Genomic DNA, 22,742 nt, shown 5'->3' on the forward strand with positions numbered 1-22,742 from the left:
TGACGCCTGCTGGTGATGGTGCATTAAGATGTGTGCTAATGACGCCTGCCAGTGATGGTGCATTAAGATGAGTGCTAGTGACGCCTGCTGGTGATGGTGCATTAAGATGTGTGCTAGTGACGCCTGCTAGTGATGGTGCACTAAGATGTGTGCTAATGACGCCTGCTGGTGATGGTGCATTAAGATGTGTGCTAGTGACGCCTGCTGGTGATGGTGCATTAAGATGTGTGCTAGTGACGCCTGCTAGTGATAGTGAAAACTTTAAATCATGTTTCCAAATTTCATTTCACATGAATTTTGGCTTTAAAAATCGTACAGTTTTTTGCTTGACAAAATTTGTAGCTTTACGCTTCAAAAAACGTACTACCGTATTTGTCTCTTAAAAAAACACAGATTGTAGCTTAAAAAATATACAGCTCCTAGGTGCTAAAATTGTGCCTTACTGACAATATCAGCAAAAAGCTGGCAGTGCAAAGGAAAAAATCAGCACACAGCTCAATGTTTGCGATTGTCATGCAAAGTGTAGTTTTTATTTATATATATTTATATTATAATATAATATTTATTTTTATTTCAAGTTCTATAGGCTTTAATAAATTCAATTTGTTTGAAAGAGGGTCATCCAATAATTACATTTGTTATTATATGTGGTCATACAATTGTTATTATTCAGCTGGCATGTTGGCATCAATGCAATAGCTTTAACAATTAAATATACAATAACTTGAATGATTGTACAACGAACAATAACTTTAATGATTGTTTATATCACTTATTTATTTGTTTACAAGTTTTCATTAATTAAGCCTAACAATAATTCGTTCAGCTGCGACTTAAAACTAAAAATATTTATTATAAACCGCAAATATTTATGTTGACTTATTTATAAGAGCAAATATTTATATCGACTTATTCATAATAGCAAATATTTATATTGACTTATTTATAAAAGCAAATACGTTATTTATATTGACTTATTTATAAGAGCAAATATTTATATTGACTTATTTATAAGAGCAAATATTTATATTGACTTATTTATAAAAGCAAATACGTTACTTATATTGATTTATTTATAAGAGCAAATATTTATATAAACAGCAAACAAGAATTGCCGTCGTTGCGCACAGCTCGAGATTGTAGCTGAACAACAGCGTGACTCAGCGCTCATTGTGGTGGTAGACTCAGGAAAATTGATGTGTTATATTGTCCAAATAGTGATATACTTCTTGTGCGTAGCACCGATACGAGTTTTGCATGGAAAATCAGTGTTAGGATGACTTGCTCAAAAGTGCATCGCTATTTTGACAAAAACTAACTGATTTTGTTCAGTGTTATAGGACAGTTGCTCTCTCACAGCTCGAGCTCCTTAAGTATCCGTCAAAGGATACATGATAAATGTTATTGAAAAGTATTAAAAATTAATTTTATTACAAATTAATTAAATTGATTAATTATTAAAAGTGTTAATTAATTAATATGAATTAAATTTCAATTAATTTTTAATTAATTAATTTTAATTAATTAATTAAAATACTTTAAATACTTTACTAAAATATAAAACACTTTGAATTAATTAAAATTAATTTAAATTATTATTATTATGTATGATTGTACTGTTGGTGATACGTGTGAGCCGAATTTATACAAGATACTTATGAGCGAAGACTTCCACCCAGAGAAATGAGTGAAAATTTGTCAAAAAAATGATGAACTTGTTTGCCTCGTGAGGGTCAGCCTGACCCATTTTTGACCTGCCAAAGGATGCATCATTGATGCAGTGTGTGTAACTATTTGGACTACACGAACCATCAATTTATCTGAGTGTGACGTAGTCTGCGCCGCAGGACAGGCCAGTTCATGACAGGATGTTGCGCCACAAGAGAAAATGTGGCTAAAGGATACTCGCGAATAATAAATAATATGGCTAAAGGATATGCACGAATAATGAAAGGACTTTCCGGTGTTTTATTAGTGCGAACATTGCTTGTAATTGGAAGAAAAATGAGCGCTAAGCTTCCGATGTATTAAATTCTAATATGTTGTCACTCATTGAGCAGGAGTATAATGATCGGGTCGATCTACATAGAACTTGAGTTGTGATAGGCAGAAGGATTTGAAGTTTAGATAATTTGTTATAATAGAGTTTCTGACTGCAGTATGTAAAATTGTCCATTTCATAATTTTTTTGATTTTCTAAAATTAATATTTCTTTGCCTGATTTATTAACGGGACTAAGTTCATAAATGGTTGCTGGGTTAATAGTAAATTTCTTAGAGCTTGCTGAGCTGAGTCTCTTATTGAACTCGCTACACTAAGTAAAATTAATGGTTCATTGTATCCAAATATTGACACACTTTCTGCAGGAGGCAGGATGACTCACACAAGCACAAAAATTGCATCGCACTATAGACAAAGTCCCAGCAATTTCCATGAGTGAACATCTAGCCCGCTAAGCTCTAAGCAGTATGGGTGTAGTCCTGCTAAGCAAGTGTGTAGTAGGGCTCCATATATGGCATCCAATACCATAGCAGCGAGTCTCCTTACGTTCAACTCGAACTTCAGTTCAGTCTGTGCAGTTTTTTTTGCAAAAATATCGCTTTACTGAAACTGATCACTTGCAGGGAAATATCGTCACGATTTATCGCTTTACTGAAACTGTTCGCTAGCAGGGAAATATCGTCACGATTTATCGCTTTACTGAAACTGCTCAATTGCAGGGGAATATCGTCACGATTTATCGCTTTACTGAAACTGCTCAATTGTATGAAAATATCGTCACGATTTATCGCTTTACTAAAACTGTTCGCTAGCAGGGAAATATATTCAAGATTTATCACTGAACTGGAACTACCGCTCATTTATATGCTAGGCTACGAATTTTTATTGATTTCGTTCATATTTGAAATTTTATATTATATATGTTATGTATTAGGTATCGAAGTATTGCATTTATTCAACTTCTTATATCGTTTATTTGCGAATTATTTTCTGGCTTCAATTATGCAGGTGTTTGTAGAGGTTAGTCAATGTTGTTCGTTACAATTAATTTTGAAATAAATAATTTCGTACTTTTTCTAATGTAACATAAGTTTTGAAAATTAACAATGAATAATTAAACATTCAGGAGTTTATATTCAACCGTGGCTAAAATATAGAATGTATATGAATAGTAATCGTTGATCTATTTAATGCAAGAAAATCTGATGAATAAATTTAAAAACTTTATTCGTTATTTTCGTGATATATTAGGTGGCCAACTAATTGCCTCCATCTAACTATTGATTCGTACGTTTAGCAAATATTATTCGCAATAATTCTCTCTTTATTTATCTACTTTAATTTACCTGTGCGACACTAAGTTGTATGGGAGAAAAAACTAATAAGGCTCTAACTAACTAAGTTACCTGTGAGGCTCTAAGTAACATAAGGCCTATAACGTAAGCTCTACTCGGGCATATAACGTAAGCTCTACTCGGGCATATAACGTAAACTCTACTCGGGCATATAACGTAAGCTCTACTCGGGCAACTCGGGCATATAACGTAAGCTCTGCTCGGGCATATAACGTAAGCTCTGCTCGGGCATATAACGTAAGCTCTGCTCGGGCATATAACGTAAGCTCGGCTAGGGCATTCAAAGCAGTTTTGTAAGTATTTTATGATCAGTTGAGCAAACTTGCATTGATATAATGTTATGATTATAGCTTGCGGATCAATCCTACGTCCAATATGCCAATAAAATTTTATACACGCATGGTAATAAGACGAATTACCGTGCGAATAAGACTGCAAAGTCTCATATGACGTTAGGATAACACTGAGCAGTTATTAACACTGTTGCTGGGCCTTTCAAACACTGAATTAAGAAAACAAATACTAGAATTCAATTGAAAGTTGGATATCTTGCAAGCAAGAGTCGTCTTGTGGTGTAAATAGCCCCATGTAATGACTTATCTTATAGGATTATGTGCATATGAACTATTCTTCTTTTCTGCCTTGTAAAGTGTGTCTATGCTCCTCTGAAGTCTTAAGGGATTTCTCGATCCCAGGGACATTATTCCAAATAGCGCCCCTCATCAGAATCAGAGGTGTCTGACTGCGGGTCCCAGTTACGCGGTTTAGTCATGTTGCTATGTAGGCAGAATTCATTACATTTCTCTTCTCTGTCTTTCTCTTTCGGGCGGCCGACGTCCAATTTAAGCGACCTCTTGTACGATTGTATTCTTTTTTGTTGCTTATTGCCTTTCTTCTCTAACTCCTTATTCAGATGCTAAATGTGTTCCTTTCTAGCTAATGGACTTCACCTTCCTTGCCACTTGCCACTTTTTCCGCCATCGTTTCGTCGTTAATGAATGACATCCATCCATAAATTCAACAAAATTTGAGGGTACTATATTCTCGACTTCCGGTGTAAAATTGTTCTATAGCTGAAGCGTTAGAATACCATTCCACTACTACTGATAAGGATTATTCAACATGTTTACCGGAATTTTCAAATGGTGACGAATACTGACGATGTTATCGTCGCTTATCCGTGTTATCTTAGTGCCAACCTCTGTTCTGCAAGTGCAAGGATGCGATGCTCGGACGGTCGGACCTGTATGCTGTACCATTTTGATTTAGCTGCTGTTTGGCTTGTTACAAAAGAATTTGTGGTTAGCGAGAAATTTATATCATCGTTAAATGACCATTTATCAAGAAACTGTGAAACTGCTCAATTGGATTTATAATTTCGATTGCCTGCTTGAGCCTGACTGGAATCATAAAGTTTCATTGGAATGATTGGACACGTCGCACCCGCACGGTGACACCGGTATGCATGTTCTTGCTAATCATTTCTAATTAGGCTATGACTTTTTTTATTAGTACTTGTAAACACATTCGGCAGAAATATACTGTTTTACTTTAATAATCGGAAGAAACACTGTTTTACATCATTTTGATTTTGGAATTGGGATGAGATCATCTGAATTCATGATGGGGCATGCCAGCATGGGTGATGGGGCCATGGGCGACGGGCCAGAGTCGCCAGATGGCAGACACAGACAGAATCAAAAGCAGAATGGTAGCAACTAGCAATTACTAGCACAGCACTTGACTAGCAAGCTAGCAGCTGCTAGGCCTACCTGGTAGTGTAGATTCTGTCAGAGAATTATACTTCTAGGTTTTTTCCCTCTTAATCCAAATTTCTGTTTATAATTGGGCCCTAATTTAGTAATCATTATACTCAAGAATCCGGATGAAAATAATGAAAATTTAAAATTCTATGAATCCTATGCAGATGTTTGTGGATTCATCTAATATATGCTTTAGTTTTATTTAAACCAAAATTTCATAGCTCAATAGCTGCAATTTGGCAGCCTATTAACTAACAACTACTATTAATGATGCAAAGGTTGCCACTCAGCAGTTCCTGCACTGCAGAAACTGCAATTGCCTTGTTAACTAAAAGCCATGCCATATAATATATTTACTGGTCAGAAGTAAGATTTTTTAAGGTTTGACAATCACATGGTCATGATGAGTGATGACTTCTTTCTGTGTATAAAGCTGTTTTTATCATGCTAGAAATTGTGATTCACTTTTGATTAGAAAAAAGATTCTTTCTATTGAAGTCTAGCATCTCTGTGCCATCTCAATGCTGTGTCAACCTTATCAGTACTGGTATTGAATGTATAAACTTAGCCTGGCATGCCCTGGGCCCCAAAATTCATGCAATTTTTGCATCCTGTTATCTGAAATTCTGTAATTTTTACCACTCCTAAATCCTAATGTTATTCCCTTCCCTCCAGTAGTAAAAATGAATATCATATGTATTTTATTTGAATGCAGACTCCACTAAACCCAAATATTACATAAAAGATAGGATATTTTTCATATTTTGTTGAATTTTTGCATATAGTTTCTAACTGTTGTGTTATTTTCAGAGTGTGTCCTGCAACCAAGACGCATCACCTCCCTTGCCTGCCATGGCCCCATCTCTTAACACTGAAGGTGAAGCCGAGACTCGACCGCAGATGGAAGAGAAGAACAAGATGGTGTTTGCTGTGGGTAAGTTTTGAACAGTTTATAGCCCAGTCATTTATTGTAGACAAGCATCTATTAACTCTAAGTGAATTATCTGTAACATTTGAGTATCCTGTTCAACAAAGTTCCATTGTTAATTTTCAAACATTAAATGATGTTAACCTACCCAAACCCAAAGACCTATAAGAACCCACATTTAACATAGAATTATAGGTACCCATATCTTCTTACTAACATTTTGAAATTTCAAGCAAATATAAATTTTTTGGATGCTTATTATGTATTGCTGCTAAACAGCTTGAAACAACTTTCTTCATGCATTTGCAACACTATAAAACCTTTATTCCGGGCAAATGCCAAGAACTGGCACTATGCCAATTATTTTTGTATAAATTTATGTGGAATCAAATACACAGCCATTTTTGTCTCACAGATGAAACTCCCACGCCATCTCGCTACATCCGCCACCAGTATGGATGCGAAGACCTTTTTGAGGAAGTCTGCAGCGGCCTCAACCCATTTGATGAGCAGTTCCGCAGGGCATCTCAAGCCAGAAGCCAGCCACAGATTAACTTAGAGGTTTATAATTTTTACATGCTACCACATGCTCATATTAAATGCTATACCCTCTTCACTGAATACCTCTGCATGCTTATCATATCAGAATTTTTCAACTATTTGATCTTAAATAGTTTGAATTCCACTTCAGGTTACTCCATAAAGTCTATTTTTGAATGTGTTTTAAATTGTAGTTAGTTTTCTTATTCCTTCTTACAAATCTACCTACCTCTACTACAGTACCTGCAGTAATCTATGTCACTCCATTCTTTTCATCTATTGCCTAAAAATCCTGAAAGATTGTGTGTTATTAATAATAATATTAATTTTCTAGAGCTCGACTCCTCACATCATGGCGCTGTCTCCAAGGCTAAGCAACGTTGATACCAACAGCAGCTGTTTCCACTCTAACCCTCATTCACAGTCAAGTCGTAACGCTGGCCACGGGAGCAAAATCCGAATGCACAGAAGTTCCCCTGGTGTATGTGATGATGACTCCCTTGATACTCCAAGGATAATTCCACCAGCGCCTGCTGATTCTGACCACACCATCAGCTCAACGTCCAAGGATGATTCATGCCATCAACGATATCTTCAAGACCGTCATTATGATTATGATGAGAACTTGAGCTTGGGTCATGGCAGTGAGAGAGACAAAGATTGCGGCTGCAGTCACAACGATTGCTCGACTTTGCATCACCATAGAGAGCATAGCAACCATCATTGTGTAAGCTCATCACAATTTGGCCTGTCTCAGAAATCTTTGCCTTTTCGGTCCATCTCTGAACTGAGCGCAAGAATGTCTAATTCTGACATAACCACCGTGACAGATGATGAGGCGGAGGAAGTTTCTGGCAAAAAACGAAGCTGTCATGAAGATGAGGAAGATGATGAGATTTGTGTTGATGATAACGGCGCTGATGTTGTTGAATTTGACAAACGCGCGACCAAAAGAAGACGAACCGAGAGTCTTGAGGTGCTGAGTGACGGTCCGATTCTCGTGAGCGAGGAAAACGTTTGCGATGTCACTGATGGCCAACACAAATGTCACGATTCTTCAGGTCAGGTCAAGTATTGCAATGATGATCTACAAGTTGTTTCAGACGCTTCTATGACGGAATCTGATGAAGGGTATTCTTCAGTGAGATATCCTCCCTCTTCTCATCAAGAATTTGCCCCAAGTTTGATGGGATCTTGTGAGACCAACTTTAGTCCTCAAAATGCTCGAACTAACCGACGCTGCTCTGGTGGCCGCGCGGGCTTCTCAGGTCGCCAGAAGCTGAGCATCAACGTCACCTCAGCTGCCGAGGCCGGCATGAGCAGCAGCTCCGTCATCTCGACTCCAACTCCTGTCATCACGGCAGGGTACGTTAAGACACAACCATGCACTGAAATATACTAATACACATATTAGTATATATAATACTAATATATACACATGCTTGTCTGACTGCATATTTTCAATACCAACCATGCACTGAAATATACTACTACACATTTAACTCAAGTGTGACTGCATATTTTCACTACGATATAATACAAGTGTACCTACCAAGTGTAATTAAAGTTATACCTATGCAATCAGACAAGGGTTACTACGGAAAGCTTTTCTTATTTTAATAAAAATTGCTTCTATTATATTCAAATCAGTCCCACGTTCATGATTATTTCCGTAGTTAAGGTACGAGTTCTCACAAAATTATGGGATTATTTATATTATTATTGCCACTGCTGATAAATTCTTCAGTTGCAGCGTTAAAGCTAAAGTCTTACGTGATGTAAAAAATTGTGTCTATGCTAATAATATAAATTAGCATATCGAATCTGTCGTGATTTAGAAACCCCATTGTCTCATGAAATTCTGTGTATATAAGCGTTCCTTTTCTATTTATATTAATGGATGTATGTACATACATAGGTATTGAATGCATACCATGCCATTTATAATACTATGAATTATACCGTAATGCTTCTATCTGGTGTCTTCTTAATCTTCTTGTATGAAGATGTTTGTTCAGCATACTGCTTGAATGTTCACTCCCACCAATGCTATGTCGTTTGAATCAATGTGTTGTGTGCAGCCCATCCCTGACGCAGTGCCTGCGCGATGCCTACCCCTGCTCAGATGAACGAATCGTCGAAGATTCGTTCGTCTCTAACTCATCACATCCCTGCAGGACGCAGCCAACAACTGACCATCGTTTGTCTAATCTATCATCTCATCCGTCAAGTTCGGCATCACAACACTCAAGTTTATCCCCGCATGAGTCAAGTTTAACTCAGCAACAACTATCAGGTTTACCCCCGGATTCCTTACCGCATGCGCATCATCAGGATTTACCACATCCACTGCAGCGTTCTGAGGTCGCTGCTTCCGCGGGGGCAGGCAATTCGTCGACTGTGATCACGGGCCCCGCTTTGCCACCAGCCTCGCCGTCCGCTACTGTGCTTCAATTATTTTTGCGACTCCCTAATGGACAGGCGATCCCGGTGGAAATTCCGGCTACTCCACTTGTCTCCACACAGTCGTCTTCCATGCCTGCTGCATACACGCCACCCCAACAAGAACAACTTCAACAGCATCCACCAAATAAACCATCTCTGGCCAAAATGGTACGCTCTCTGGTGTTTGGTGTACACTCAGCAATTGATTTGATAATTTCCGACTCGATAATGCAATTTTGTATGCGAATGAAAGGCATTATTTTAGCATGAAGTGTGGCTATTATTCCGAACAGATCTCATTGTTTTCATTCGCCATTAATGTCAGAGCACTGAAAGGTTGCCGAATTGTTTTCGATTCGAAGGTTGCTCTCCCTAGCCTTGCAAATAGTTTAGTTTGTTTGTTTAGCGTTTGTTGTGACAAATCATTGGTAGTTTTTTCATTATTTTTTTTTGCTGAAACGGGAAATTCACTCATTTTGTCGTTAAAGATGTTTAATTACGATTTTATACAACCGTATTATGCTATTAACTTCGTTCCAATCTTTCTTGTGTTTATTTAGCATCTGTGAAGAAAACGTTTTATTTTTTTTTTATTTCTTACTGGACATCCAGTACTTTAGACTCTAATATTAATAACTAAATTTTCGACAGCGTCTGAAGGCTGCCCTGACCGCGAGCCAGACCGCTGCTCGACCGTCCTCTCGGCCGCCTCCTTCACGTGCTCTAACTGCTCACAGGATCGCCAGCCTCACTCGGCCTACTTCTAGACAATCCAATCTTAATAATCCTTCCATTCAACCCTCCAACAATCATCCTCAAGCTTCCAACAATCATCCTCAACCCTCCAACAATCATCCTCAACTCTCCAACAATCATTCTCAATCCTCCAACAATCATCACCAGTCCTCAAATTGTCCGCAGATTTTTAAAAGTTCAGGATTACTCCAGTCTTCCATTTCCAACGATCATGTAACTCACCAATCTTCCAGCAATCATGTGAATTTGTCTAACGCTTCTTCGTCCCCACAACAAGTTAGTTATCAATGTACAGCTGAGTTTACCCAGCCTGTCTCACAGGAGCCTCTTGCTAGTTACCCCTGCAGTGTTTTGACAACATCTTCTGTGAGTGACTCACTGCACAGCAACGGCTCACTGGACAAAAATAGCAATGGACAAAGAGGCAAAAAGCGAATAGTTGCGCCAGGCGAAGATGATGATGAGGAGAAAAGGATGAAGTTTCTTGAGAGAAATCGGTACGGGGAACATCTGTGTGAGGTTTTATGAATGATAACTCGGATTTACTAGACCTACTAGGGTAATTTTCATAATTAATCAATTTTAAAGTTATAGGTACGTAGTTTTGCGGTGTGTTTACACTGGCTTTCGAACAACCTTGCTTGAAAGAATAAACGTTGATTAAGAAAACAACCGTGTTTCACGTTGATTAAATGTTATAATCCAAAAATTAAGTAGTAAAAATTTCACAGGAAAGTAGACTTGCTTCTGCACCTTACATTTAAATATTGACGATAAAATTAAATACAAATTTCACTGGAAAGTAGACTTCCTTCTGCACCTTTCGTTTAAAACTTAATGTATAAAATTATGTACAAATTTCACAGGAAAGTAGACTTTCTTCTGCACCTTACCTTAAGGTGCAGAAGAAACCTTACCTTACCCTACCTTTCTTCTGTACTTTAAAAATTTGTAAAATAAATTCATTTTAAAAATTTTGTAAAACAAATTCCTTTTAAAAAATTTGTAAAACAAATTCCTTTTAAAAAATTTGTAAAATAAATTACAACTTTGATATGAAAGACTTGCATGACAATGTCATGTCAATGTGCAGGGCGGCAGCTGTGAGGTGTCGTGAGAAGAAGAAAGAGTGGGTCAAGAAGCTGGCGAGCAAGAGCACTGAGCTCGCCACCGTCAACACGCGCCTGCAGGCAGAGGTAGCGTCCCTGCGAGCCGATGTCGCCACGCTCAAAGGGCTTCTCCTGCAGCACAAAACGTGCCCTGTCACCTTGGCCGCGCTAGCAGGTATCAATGGAAATGGAATTTCGATGAATGGAAATTTATCGAAGCAAACGACGGGGATAGTGCGCCATTAAAATTAACTTATTATGCATGGAAATTCATCGAAGCAAACGAGAGTAGTGCGCCATTAAAATTAACTTTAGTTAGCTAATGTCTAACAATTGCGTGAAGCAGAGGCTTACGTACGTTTTAAGCAGGTTTTTACGGACGGCATATAGCATGTACTTGTGTATGTAATAGATTCTGTATTACTACGGTAGAAATTGTTGTTGAATTGAACGAAGATGCTTAAACAAACTCTGGACCATATGTCCTTTTAATAATAAACACCAAAAACCGGATTACGTTGTTGCTGGTTTTGATGTACATGCCATTACTATGAGTTTTTTTAATGAGCAGCTATTTTTAGCGCATTTTCTCACTTATGAAAAAATGCACTATTGTGCTCTCCATGTCCGTCTGTCCGTCCGTCCGTGACTCCATGTTTTTTGCCGACGAGAAAATGCGCTCTTTGTCACTCACTGCAGCGAGTACTGAGTTATATTTTCTTATTTATCTAAATTTTATCTTGCATATGTTCAATATTCATGTGAACATTGAACATAAAAATATATTTATCATGACAATATTTCAGGCGCTTACACTGATGCCGCCCCAGCAGCCCCTGAAGGCGCTCCAATGCCTCACAATGGGTGAGTTTATCTTGCGAAAAATTCATGTGTCTTCGATCATCAATCTATTACATGTATTTTTCCCGGTTTTACGCATAGAATATCCGAACCCACAGGATAGTGCGATATTTCATCACAATCATGGCCTAATCAGTGAAAGTTCATTTTACCTATTAAAAAAGATGTCCGCTTGTGAGATTTTAACATTTGAATCGAAATACATCGGTATTTATCGTTATTTATTCTGTGCCACCAAATTATATATAAAAAGCTTTGTATTTGGAATCTCAAACTATTCTCTTTTTATTTAACGTTCATTCTCCCGTACTTGATATCTTTTGCAATGCTTATCCGATTAAACAACTCATAAATTTAATTCTTTATGTTACCCTTTAAAGTTACTTCAGTAAGAAGTAGATGAGATGATATAGTTTTACTCCAGTAAACATGAAATATTTTTATCATGACCATGCAGAGTGCTAACTGCAGACTCAGAAGATCAGCAGAAGCCACGTAGTCGTTCGTTGTCCTTACCTTCGCTGCATCAGAAGCCGCAGCAGCTACAGCCTCCTTCAGCTTTAGTGGCTAATAATGTGCCTCAAGTTCTCTCTGTGGTAGCCGCGGGACTGCCTGCGAGTACCGAGGGCAAGGCAGATCTTACGAGTGCTACGTCGCACATCCCTGAGACATCTCAAGCGGTCCCCGCGGATTTGAGAACAACGAACTGCCTGACGAGACAAAGTGTGCTTACTCTTCCTATTCCCATGACTAGCTCCATTCCCATCAACGGAAGCGTTGTTTCTGCACCGTCACTTTCTTCCACAACCAAGTTTATTCCAGTTCCGGCCGTGCACACTTCGCTGGTGCCTGGAGTCATCAATCAACAACCACCAACTTTCCTCTCCATCCACCAACCTGGACCTATGACTCAAGCACACGCAGTCGTGACGTTTCCTAATTTCTCTCAGGCCCCGCTTTATTGTTCCTCGTTACCAACGTTCATGACTGTGCCCACCACCATAACCAATGCTGTTCCCATCGTAAGTCCTTATCACCACATCCAAAGCTCTGCTGAACCTGCGCAGCCTCAACCTCTGGCTATCGCTCCTGCCCCTCTGAAAATGACGCCTCGTCTCAGTTCTAGCCGACCAGCAGCCGCTAACAAAGAGCATTTTACGTTAACGTCGCTGGCAGCTTCACTGCAGTTCGTCCAGTCATCTCTGACATCGTCGAGCCGAATTTTGTCGTTGCCTGGGTCCACTTCTGAGCTCAATGAACGTGCAACTGTAACTGGAGTACCTGGTTTTACTTCATCTAATCTATCGGTAACTTGATGAGTACTTGGGTTGATTCGAACTCCCATGTGGATCAAGGAGTTGATAACAATGTGATTTACTCTAGTACATACGTTATATTTAGATATCTGATTAGGTGTGATCATTTCTTTGCTTATATTTCAAATCAATAATCATGTAGATAATTGCTTAAGCCACAATTCAAATTGTTTTCATTTATAACATTTTAAATGCAAACATTCCATAAATTCCATCATCCGTTCGTAAATTTAAGACTACAATGATAATAAATTCTCACGAATAAATCCACTGAATGCTTATAATCGTTCATAAATAAGGCGTCACATAAATTTCATTCTAGATAGGTGGTAAACATTATCTGTTATCGTACTTTTTATTTTTTATAATTAATTTGAAACCCACCTTTTGTACTTATCCGCCTGGAATTGTTAATGAACAGTATCTAATTTTATTTGATGTTTTATAAAATGTCATCGAACTAGGGTTTAACGAGCAAATTTTCTCAGGTTGGAAATGGCCCCGCGCTCGTGCTGGACAGCAGTCAGCCGCGCCTGCTACTGCCGTCGTTGTCAGGTCAAGGTTCGTACATCCATGGCCCTGTGCTATCAGCTCAGCACATTCAGCACACTACGCTCACGCAGCACCTCGCTTTGCCTCTCAACTGCAGCGACGAAGCTCCTACAACGGCCGCAATCCTCGAGGACATCGCAGAGATCGAAGAATCGAGCTCTAAAATCCAGTCTGTAGGACCTGCCTCTCAAGAGGCTCCCAACGAGGGCACGGAAACTGTACCGTACTCTATTCAGTCCGGGGATGATGCAAGAGAAAAATTTCATGGCTCCAACGTCTTAGTGTCCACTGCGCACGCGGCGGGAACTTCAGAAACTAATGTTCCACTCGCTGGAAGGCCGCATAATTTCCTATCAATTCCCACAATCGTCGTAAGCGACGAATCTTGTGGCAAAGTTGATGATCACAACATGGACGTCTCCCGATGCATGCCTGAGAGCGGTCCTACTGGCACCGGGCCATATCATGCTATTGCTTCATCTGTCCAGCCCTCTAACGTTCTAGGCTCTACTACCAGCAATACAACAACCCTGTACGTAGGGTCATTAGTTAAAGATGCCTACCCAAATTGCCAACAAAATCATCAACAATTGACAGTGGAAGGGAATACTCAAGTGGTACAGTCAGACATTTCTAATGGCCAGTCTGAGATAGTTTATGTATCAAGGGCTAGTGGCAGCGAGACATTTACCAGGTCTTGAGAGCACTTATGTTAATTCGAGTAGAGCCGTACTGTCAAAACTCGCTCAAGTACACGTAGCGGCCGATATCTCGTCTGTAATTGGTGGGTTTACCTGGAAAAAGACGACGGAGTTACAACAAATTAATTGACGCAGATTTACGAACGCGTAACTTTTTCATGACATGGAGCCAGGAATTCAACAGTTGTGAGTGCTTCCAGATAGTGTAATATGTTGTTGCTGTTGTGTTAGCTAACGAGTGTTTTTTTAAGCCTAAGAAGTTAACACATTCAAAGTTTATTGTTGTCTAATACGGGAATTTTAAAAGCCTGCCTTCTTTGCTTTGCGAGGCTTCTATGTTGTTTTTGTGACATTTATGTGGGAATATTATGTCTCTCTTGACTTTGTTGTGGGACCTGGTACATGCCTTCCTCAATTAATCTTAAAACGTGATTATTAACAAGTCTCTTCTATGGTACTTGTGCTTAGTGTATTTATGGAGCTTACTCTTAACTCGCACTTGCCTCACTCACCCAAGACAAAGTTTGTCAAGTGCATCCGCTTACTTTTAAAGACTCCTGGGCAAATATTGCATCATTGGGGTTTATTGCAAGTAATTGAGGATCAAAAGTGGAGAGTAATAAACGCTATAAGATATTTCGTAAATATTGGAAGAATCGCCAGTGATATTGATTTTTCGTAATTTCTAAAGCTCTTCTACAATTTTCTAAAGCTCTTCTACATTTTTTGCATTATTAATATTGTGAAATGAACTAAGAGCGAGCGAATAAACCCAACTCGTTTGAAACAACCTTCTTTTAACCGAGTTAAAAATCGAAAGGATTAGCATTAAAGGTACCTAGTACATCGATGCCATAAATGTGCATTACACAAAAACGTCCTGTATATATAAGTATTCAGGTGCAATCAAATTATTCTAATGTATTACAGCGTTACTATCCCTACTGTGCGTTGTTGGGTGCCTTGTAATTGATACTAAACTGATATTTTCATGACAATTGTTGACTTTATAAAATTCTACTTTGAGGAATATCGTTCAATCCTATCCTATCAGTTCATAGATCCTACCAGTAAAAAGAAATATTTACTCGTTATTTCCTATCTGTTAAGAAATTACCCCTGCTGCGATTTCTGAGCCTTACTTTCTTAATATAAATAAAAAAACTCGAGTTCATATCTCTATCCTTTCTAAAACCCTTGATAATTATTTATACCCTTTATACGAGATCATAATGCGAATTCATTCGCAATTCAATTACAAACTTAAGGGAAGGTCCGAATTCAAAATTCAGGCTGTATTTGTGGCATGTAATTAAAGCCTTAAGATGGCTATTGACTAACGTAAACAAAAACAGGATTAAAATCCAAATATCAAAGCGTAACCTATGATACTTCATTGCGTCAGCTACGTCTTCTAAGAATTCGGCGTTAGATACTCGAGGCATTTAACAACACAACCAATACCAGTTTTAGTTTAAATGTTAATTGAAACTTTAACGGCCGGTGCAACGATAGCAGAACAATCTTCACGAGCATTCATCTTGATCGGTCAATAGATATTTAATCATATATCTGCTAATTAGCGCAATACCCGCCCCGAATATCGCCCTCATAAGGAGTCCCCAAGAAGTCTGTGCAAGATATCTTTCTTTATAAATGCTAAGGTCCTTGATCTATTAGCACAATAAGTCCTCATAAGGAGTCCCCAAGAAGTCTGTGCAGGATATCTTTCTTCTTGCGCTCCAGTAGCGCGTCTTCCATCTCTTGCTGGCTTGGAATGTTGGGCACGTGCGCCATGTAGCGGAGCACCGCGGCGCGCTCGTCGTCCTGAGGGAAAAATAATTAAAATTTAAACTGGAGATCTGTAATATTTATTAGCTTCTGATCGTATTAGTAAACATCCTGAAGGAAAGAAACGAAAATGTGACCTGGAGGTCTGTAGCATTGATTAGCTTCCAACCGAATCAATATATTGCGAACATTCACCGAAACCTGGTTCCAAAATGCTAAATTTATAATAATCTGATATTCCTAAGCATTTTTATAAGCATGCAACATGAATATCATTTAGTGGATTGCAATTCAATATAAAATATGTCAATACCAAACTAAGCTCCTGGCGATTATAAAAATGTAATTTTCACGTAAATGGTTCAGTATCAATAATAAATAAAATATTTAAATACCGTCCGTTTTAATACGAAAAATACAAAAACTAAGACCAGTCAGGGAGAATGCAAAAATAAACGACCTGCATTTGAATAAAATTGCTATTCTGAACTATGACCTGTAACGAATTCCGGCCTCAAGCGCTCGTCAAAGAAGTGCGGGAGGAAAGCTTCGATTTTCTAGGCTTATGATTATTTATAACTATTTTATTTTTTATAATTATTTATATTTAATTTGATTTGGGATTAAATTAATGTAATTATTATTATTAATTTAAGTTTAGAGTGATTTAATTTTATAACTATTTGTAATTAATTTCAATTACCGCTAATGTTGATTGAATTTATCCGTCGAAAAAGAAAAATCCAAATAATCATTCAAATTTTCAGAATACCTAAAAATCGAGATTACCGCAGAAATTTATATTTTTATTAACGGTAAAAAAAGCAGAAACTATGTTTAGTTAACATGCGTCTCTCAGAAGCAGTAAAAATTAAATGATTTTACCTCCGCAAACTTTTCAGTCAGGTCGCCTTCTTGAACTTCATCATCATATTCGATTTCTTCGTCATCTTCTTCTTTCTCTTCTGTTTCCTCATCCTCCACTCGTTTGTTTTCATCTCCGTTCTCGTCCAATTCCTTGCCCGCCTTGTTTGCCTCACGGAATCGCTTCCGTCGATAGTTCAGGACGAGTTGCTTCACGGCTAAGAACACAAAATCAACATCATTTTTCCCACTTGTATTTTCCCACCCATTTTCCCTACTTTCACTTTGCAATTATCTTTTAAAATTTATGTTCAAAAACACAAAATCAAGATCTTTTCCCTATTGGTACTTCGCAATTATCTTTCAACATTTGTTTTTAAATATAAAAAGATTATCGACATCAATTTAATCGTCATCACTACTATCTTAATGTATCGATAGAAATATTCTTCATTACTAAGAACGCATTTGTAAATTTAAGGATATGTAACACAAAATAATCCTCATTTATTCTTTCCTGTAGTTGGCAATTACCATTTTCGAATTATTTTTATCAATATAAAGATTATCGACATAAATTTCATCTCACTACCTACCATTTCAACAATTCCGACAGAACTATTCTTCATTACTAGGAACACCTTTATAAATTAGCCAATGTGTTTTGGGGACTGGAGAGACAACAAAGTATAGAATAAAAGATTTTAGAAAATGAAAGTTAGTAATAGAACAAAGAAGAAGATAATATAATTATATTATATTATACTATTACCTATATAATACATTGCTATTATAATATACATTACTATAATTAAGACAGAGCTGACTTAATAATAAAGGAGCACTACCACTTCAAAAACCCAATGTTCATTCATCATTACAACAAAAACTTCATATGTAAAGAACACAAGACCAACAAACTTGGACATCACAACCACAAAACTACCGACCTCACTTACCACAATATTCACCATAACCATAAACAAAGCAGCCTCGCTCACCACAACCCCTCATCACACCCACAAAAGGGGTTGTGGTGAGGCTCCCCATCACACACGCACGCTCAGAAGAATGAGTGAGACTTTGTCCAAGTAGCGATGCAGTTATTGCCCTCGTCAGGGTGTGACCTAGACCCCCAGTTATGCCAACGAAAGTGCGTATACCAGCATTACGTCTACTCTCTGCTCGTGCTATGGCTAAGAAACTGTGTCCTTTTTAGCGCGTTTTCTCATTTATGGAAAAAAGGCGCTATTGTGCTCGTCATGTCCGTCCGCCCGTCCGTCTGTCTGTCTGTCCGTGACTTCACGTTTTCGGTGACGAGAAAATGCGCTCTCTGTCACTCACTGCAGTGAGTACTAAGTTATATTTTTTGGACAATACAGCGTATTAATTTTTTCTGAGGTGTATCTACTCGTTGCTCGTGCTATGGTTAAAAAAGTGTGTCCTATTAGGACAATACACCACATTTATTATTTTTTTTGAGGCGTATGTACTTGTTGCTCGAGCTGTGGGTGAGAAAGCGTGTCCTTTTTTTGGACAATACACCGTATTCATTTTTCTGAGGCGTATCGCCTCTCTGCTCGTGCTATGGCTAAAAAAGTGTCTTATTATGACAATACAATACACCGCATTGATTGTTCTGTGTGACAAGACTACACCCCACGCCCCCAGGTGCAGACCTCGCTGCTGCACCTGCTGCTCCAGGGGCGCGAGTACGCCGTCGTCGTCGTCCCTGTAGCCGTAGTAGTCCGCGTCGATGTGCTTCATGAGGTCCGCGCGCGTGCGTCGTGGAGGCGCCGCAGGTTCTTGTTCGAACAGTTCCCGTACGCCCGGCAGCTCCTTGGCCGCTCCGAAGTACATGTAACCTCTGCCGGGGTACACAGTGTTATTATTTAAGTACATGTAACCTCTGCCGGACACACAGCGTTAATAACATGTAACCTCTGCCGGGCACACAGCGTTAATATTTAAGTACATGTAACCTCTGCCGGGCACACAGCGTTAATATTTAAGTACATGTAACCTCTGCCGGGCACACAGCGTTAATATTTAAGTACATGTAACCTCTGCCGGGCACACAGCGTTAATATTTAAGTACATGTAACCTCTGCCGGGCACACAGCGTTAATATTTAAGTACATGTAACCTCTGCCGGGCACACAGCGTTAATATTTAAGTACATGTAACCTCTGCCGGGCACACAGCGTTAATATTTAAGTACATGTCACCTTTAAAGTCCGTATCATTAAAAATAGCAATGAGTTCATAATTCCTTTGTGTAGCGAGGTAAAGTTAAATTTATAATGGTATAGTTTAAAAAATTCTAAATTGTATTATCATGACGCTTCCTCATTATCCAATAATTGCAACTACTGCACTGATAAAATGACCACAATTAGGGTATACCTGTTGCCTGGTACCACAATTAGGGTATACCTGTTGCCTGGTATCACAATTAGGGTATACCTGTTGCCTGGTATTTCCTGACCATCGGCACCGAACAGTTTGGGCCCAGATATGCTGTAGTCTGGGCCGCCCAGCTCTCTGATGCGGGCCTCCCAGTGGCCCTTCTCCCTCAGGAGTTTGTTTATCTCGTCATTGAGGTCACGTATGCGAAATTCACCCAAGCCAGCTGCGAAGAAAAATTATTTGTCAAAATCTTTGAACCTTCTACAAACATTTTGGAAAACTAAGTATTTAATTATGAATAATATTCTTCAAATGGGCAGCAAAATTCTCCTACATGCATAAGCAATTAGATGTATTCTTACAAAATTAGACAATGATGAAACCATGGTATATTATTCTCATGAACATCTCAACAAAAATCAACTCTAAGAATAAGTGTAAGTGATTCACACAACAATATTCACCACAATTTATTGGATTCATTCATGAAATTCATTGGTGTGAATGAATTCAAAAGTAGGAAACACCAATGTAATGGTTCATTCGTTCAACATAATTCATAGATCCAGTGAATTGGACTACAAAATCAACAGCATGAATGTCCCCTAGAGGCATTCATGCGACATTCATAAAGAGTTTTATTCAACAAGAACGCAACAGCTTAAAAAGAAATAACATACTACTTTAAAAACATGCATAAGGATAAGATAAAGGGAATATATTCATCACACAAACTAATTATTGAAGTTATGAGACGCACCATTTTGGATTTGGGCAACTTTTCTGGCGACTTCAGAGATGACTTGGTTCCGCCAGCGGTCGGCCTGGCGCAGATCAGAGCAGTCAGACGCCAGGTACGGGCGCCGCGCCTGGGGCGTAGCAGAGCCGCCCTCCTGCGCCGCCCGCCACCGCGCCAACGTCGTCCTGGACAGTGAAGTGTGATGGAGGTGGGGTGTGATGGTGGTGGGGTGTGATGATGGTGGGGTGTGATGGTGGTGGGGTGTGAAGATGGTGTGATGATGGTGAGGTGTGATGATGGTGGGGTGTGATGATGGTGGGGTGTGATGATGGTGGGGTGTGATGATGGTGGGGTGTGATGGTGGTGGGGTGTGATGATGGTGGGGTGTGATGGTGGTGGGGTGTGATGATGGTGGGGTGTGATGATGGTGGAGGGTGATGATGGTGGGGTGTGATGATGGTGGGGTGTGATGATTATGATGATGGGAGATGATGGTGTGTGGTGAAGGCGCGTGATAATTAAGACATACAACTACCATTAATTGCATGTCGAGATTATGCATCACGATGGTACGTGGCAATGTGTCGTGATGATGGTGCATTTAGTCTTTGTTGTGCATTCAGTTAGGTAAATGTGATGTTAGTGCACATGTGATGTTAGTGCACATGTGATGTTAGTGCATATGTGATGTTGTTACCGGAGGTTAAATTAGGCTACTGTGTAGCCCAACCTTCATGTCTCTTTTTTACTAATTATCATATTTCTTTAGTTTTCAATCCAACTCAATTTAAATTACATATTTTTTTATCTTTTTCAGTATAGATGACCAAAGTATAATTTGCAGACTTGAAGTAAAGTATCACTCTTAAGTATTTGGATTCCTACTCAGTATCTCACTCAGCCTGGGCACTCGGTTGCACTGGTGAGTGGTATAGAAATTTATATCATTTATTCATTGATAATTTTGGTTAAGTTTTGTCCTTGCTTTTTCTTTGTTTGTATTCATCTCTGACTGATATGGTTTAGTTTGAAGAAGTTAATTTATTATATTGCATTATGGTTATAATTAATTCCAGTAAGTTACGTTCACAATTCATCTTGCAGTGTTCCTTTATTTATCTATCCACTTGTGATTCCTTTCAATTCAATCCGTGTGTGAGTACTCATTAGTTTTAAAAATAAATTCACAATATGGAGATGAGCTTTTACTAGTTTTATGGAGTTTAATGGTTCTTGCTTTGTTTACATTCTACATCCCATCAGGTTATCAGTCATTCATGATTTGCATTTTTATTTTGTTCTTTTTGTTTGCAGTTACATCTGCTCATCTCCACCTGTCCATGCTCCTTTCATTCAATTAACCAGCGCATTTTCATTACACATTCTAAATTAATTCAATCCTTACATCCAATTCACTAGCATATTTTCATTACACATTTCAAATTAAAACAACCATTTCATTTGCAATTTTATTAAGTTGTGTGTTTATTTACTGTCCCATATTTTAATTCAATTTGCATTAGAACCAGTCTTTCATTTTCCTTCATTCAGAGTAGGGTTGTTGCCAGTTAGTTAGAAGCAGACAACAGGTTTATCTCACCTGCGGCGCGAGACATTTTAGACCCGGCAACATTTGGCATCTCCGACGGGATAGTTTCAAATTTCATTCATTTCATTCCCTTACTACTAACTTTTTCATCAGCTATTCATTTACACGCACAAAAACTTCCCATAACTCTCATCACATGGAGCATGGACAGGACAGCAAGACGGTCCCGGTTGGGTCGGGAAGCCTGGCAGTGGCGGGACCTTCAGCAACAAATTCTCAGGAGATGAGGCCCACTGATGATCAAAGAGGAGTGACATTTCATAGCAGCCGCGGCACCTTTTTCTTGTTTTCCTTTTGGGCCCTTCAGCTTCCTGAAGATGATGTCCAGATGTTTCAGAAATTTTCAGGGAAGATTTTCCAGGCTTTATTTTCTCCTCCATAACGCCACAAGTATAGTACAGTACAATGGATTCCTTGAATGCTCTCATTCAAGGAATTCTCAGGCAACTTTTTTGTACCATTTCCTCGACTTCTTTAGAGGAGAATAATAGGAGGACATTTGGTCTGATACGTCAACCTTTTTTTTTGCAAGCATTGTAGTCTAACACACTTTGAGGCTTTTTGATAGGTAAACCAGCCCATGTGGTTTTACCTGTGTCTACCAAAGTGTCATCAGAAAGCAGAAACATTCATGATCACACCTACAAAAAATATCAGTTAATTAAAACATTGAACAAACAACTTATGCATCGTGAATTCAAAATATACAATTTTTTGACATGGGACCCACCGGTTGGTCCCATCACATTACAACAAAAACATTATCTTCAGATGCGATGGGACTCACCCGTGGGTCACTGTTTTTCTTACCTAATCAAGCTGTAACATATGAGAACAAAATTCTGACAACATCACTCCGTGCTATCTCAGATGCAACTGAAGTTATCGTACATATACCACCGTCGCAACAGGAGAATAGCATCGATATTGGCCGTCGCCGTACACGTAACACAGTGGGGACCCACCGGTGGGTCACATCACAGGAAGCATGTTAAAACGCATG

The 22,742-nt window shown here is 38.8% G+C and overlaps 2 protein-coding genes across 3 annotated transcripts in view; one reads left to right on the top strand and one right to left on the bottom strand.

The window, feature by feature from the left end:
• Window positions 1–15,494, top strand: part of LOC108673047 (mucin-17) — a 20,231-nt gene extending 4,737 nt beyond the window's left edge. Inside the window, exons 1-10 of one of the 2 annotated variants that reach the window (XM_018160834.2) lie at window positions 4,560–4,815; window positions 5,930–6,053; window positions 6,463–6,608; window positions 6,922–7,952; window positions 8,669–9,200; window positions 9,684–10,285; window positions 10,882–11,072; window positions 11,704–11,761; window positions 12,216–13,065; window positions 13,563–15,494. In XM_018160834.2, the coding sequence (XP_018016323.1) occupies window positions 5,972–6,053; window positions 6,463–6,608; window positions 6,922–7,952; window positions 8,669–9,200; window positions 9,684–10,285; window positions 10,882–11,072; window positions 11,704–11,761; window positions 12,216–13,065; window positions 13,563–14,327 (4,257 nt within the window). In that variant the 5' untranslated portion in view covers window positions 4,560–4,815; window positions 5,930–5,971 and the 3' untranslated portion in view covers window positions 14,328–15,494. Of the gene's footprint in view, window positions 1–4,559; window positions 4,816–5,929; window positions 6,054–6,462; window positions 6,609–6,921; window positions 7,953–8,668; window positions 9,201–9,683; window positions 10,286–10,881; window positions 11,073–11,703; window positions 11,762–12,215; window positions 13,066–13,562 lie in introns of those variants that run through there. The other variant, XM_018160826.2, reaches the window with a different exon arrangement.
• A 127-nt stretch (window positions 15,495–15,621) lies between these two features.
• LOC108673017 (pre-mRNA-splicing factor ISY1 homolog) lies at window positions 15,622–20,692 on the bottom strand. The gene is made up of 6 exons (XM_018160785.2): window positions 20,676–20,692; window positions 20,152–20,315; window positions 19,449–19,614; window positions 18,662–18,849; window positions 17,004–17,200; window positions 15,622–16,154 (listed from the first exon to the last, which is right to left on the bottom strand). The coding sequence occupies exons 1-6, from the start codon at window positions 20,690–20,692 to the stop codon at window positions 16,020–16,022; spliced, it is 867 nt and encodes a 288-aa protein (XP_018016274.2). The 3' UTR covers window positions 15,622–16,019.
• Between the last annotated feature and the right edge of the window lie 2,050 nt (window positions 20,693–22,742).

Source organism: Hyalella azteca, unplaced genomic scaffold, assembly GCF_000764305.2.
Source record: "Hyalella azteca isolate HAZT.00-mixed unplaced genomic scaffold, Hazt_2.0.2 contig9115, whole genome shotgun sequence".
NCBI classification, from domain to species: domain Eukaryota; kingdom Metazoa; phylum Arthropoda; class Malacostraca; order Amphipoda; family Hyalellidae; genus Hyalella; species Hyalella azteca.

Bases quoted from the DNA above. Each gene is read 5' to 3' on its own strand.
- LOC108673017 (XM_018160785.2), bottom strand. The intron at 19,615-20,151 runs GTGCGTCTCATA...TTTTCTTCGCAG, and splicing joins AGTTGCCCAAATCCAAAATG to CTGGCTTGGGTGAATTTCGC. The intron at 16,155-17,003 runs GTAAAATCATTT...TTTTTCCCTCAG, and splicing joins TGACTGAAAAGTTTGCGGAG to GACGACGAGCGCGCCGCGGT.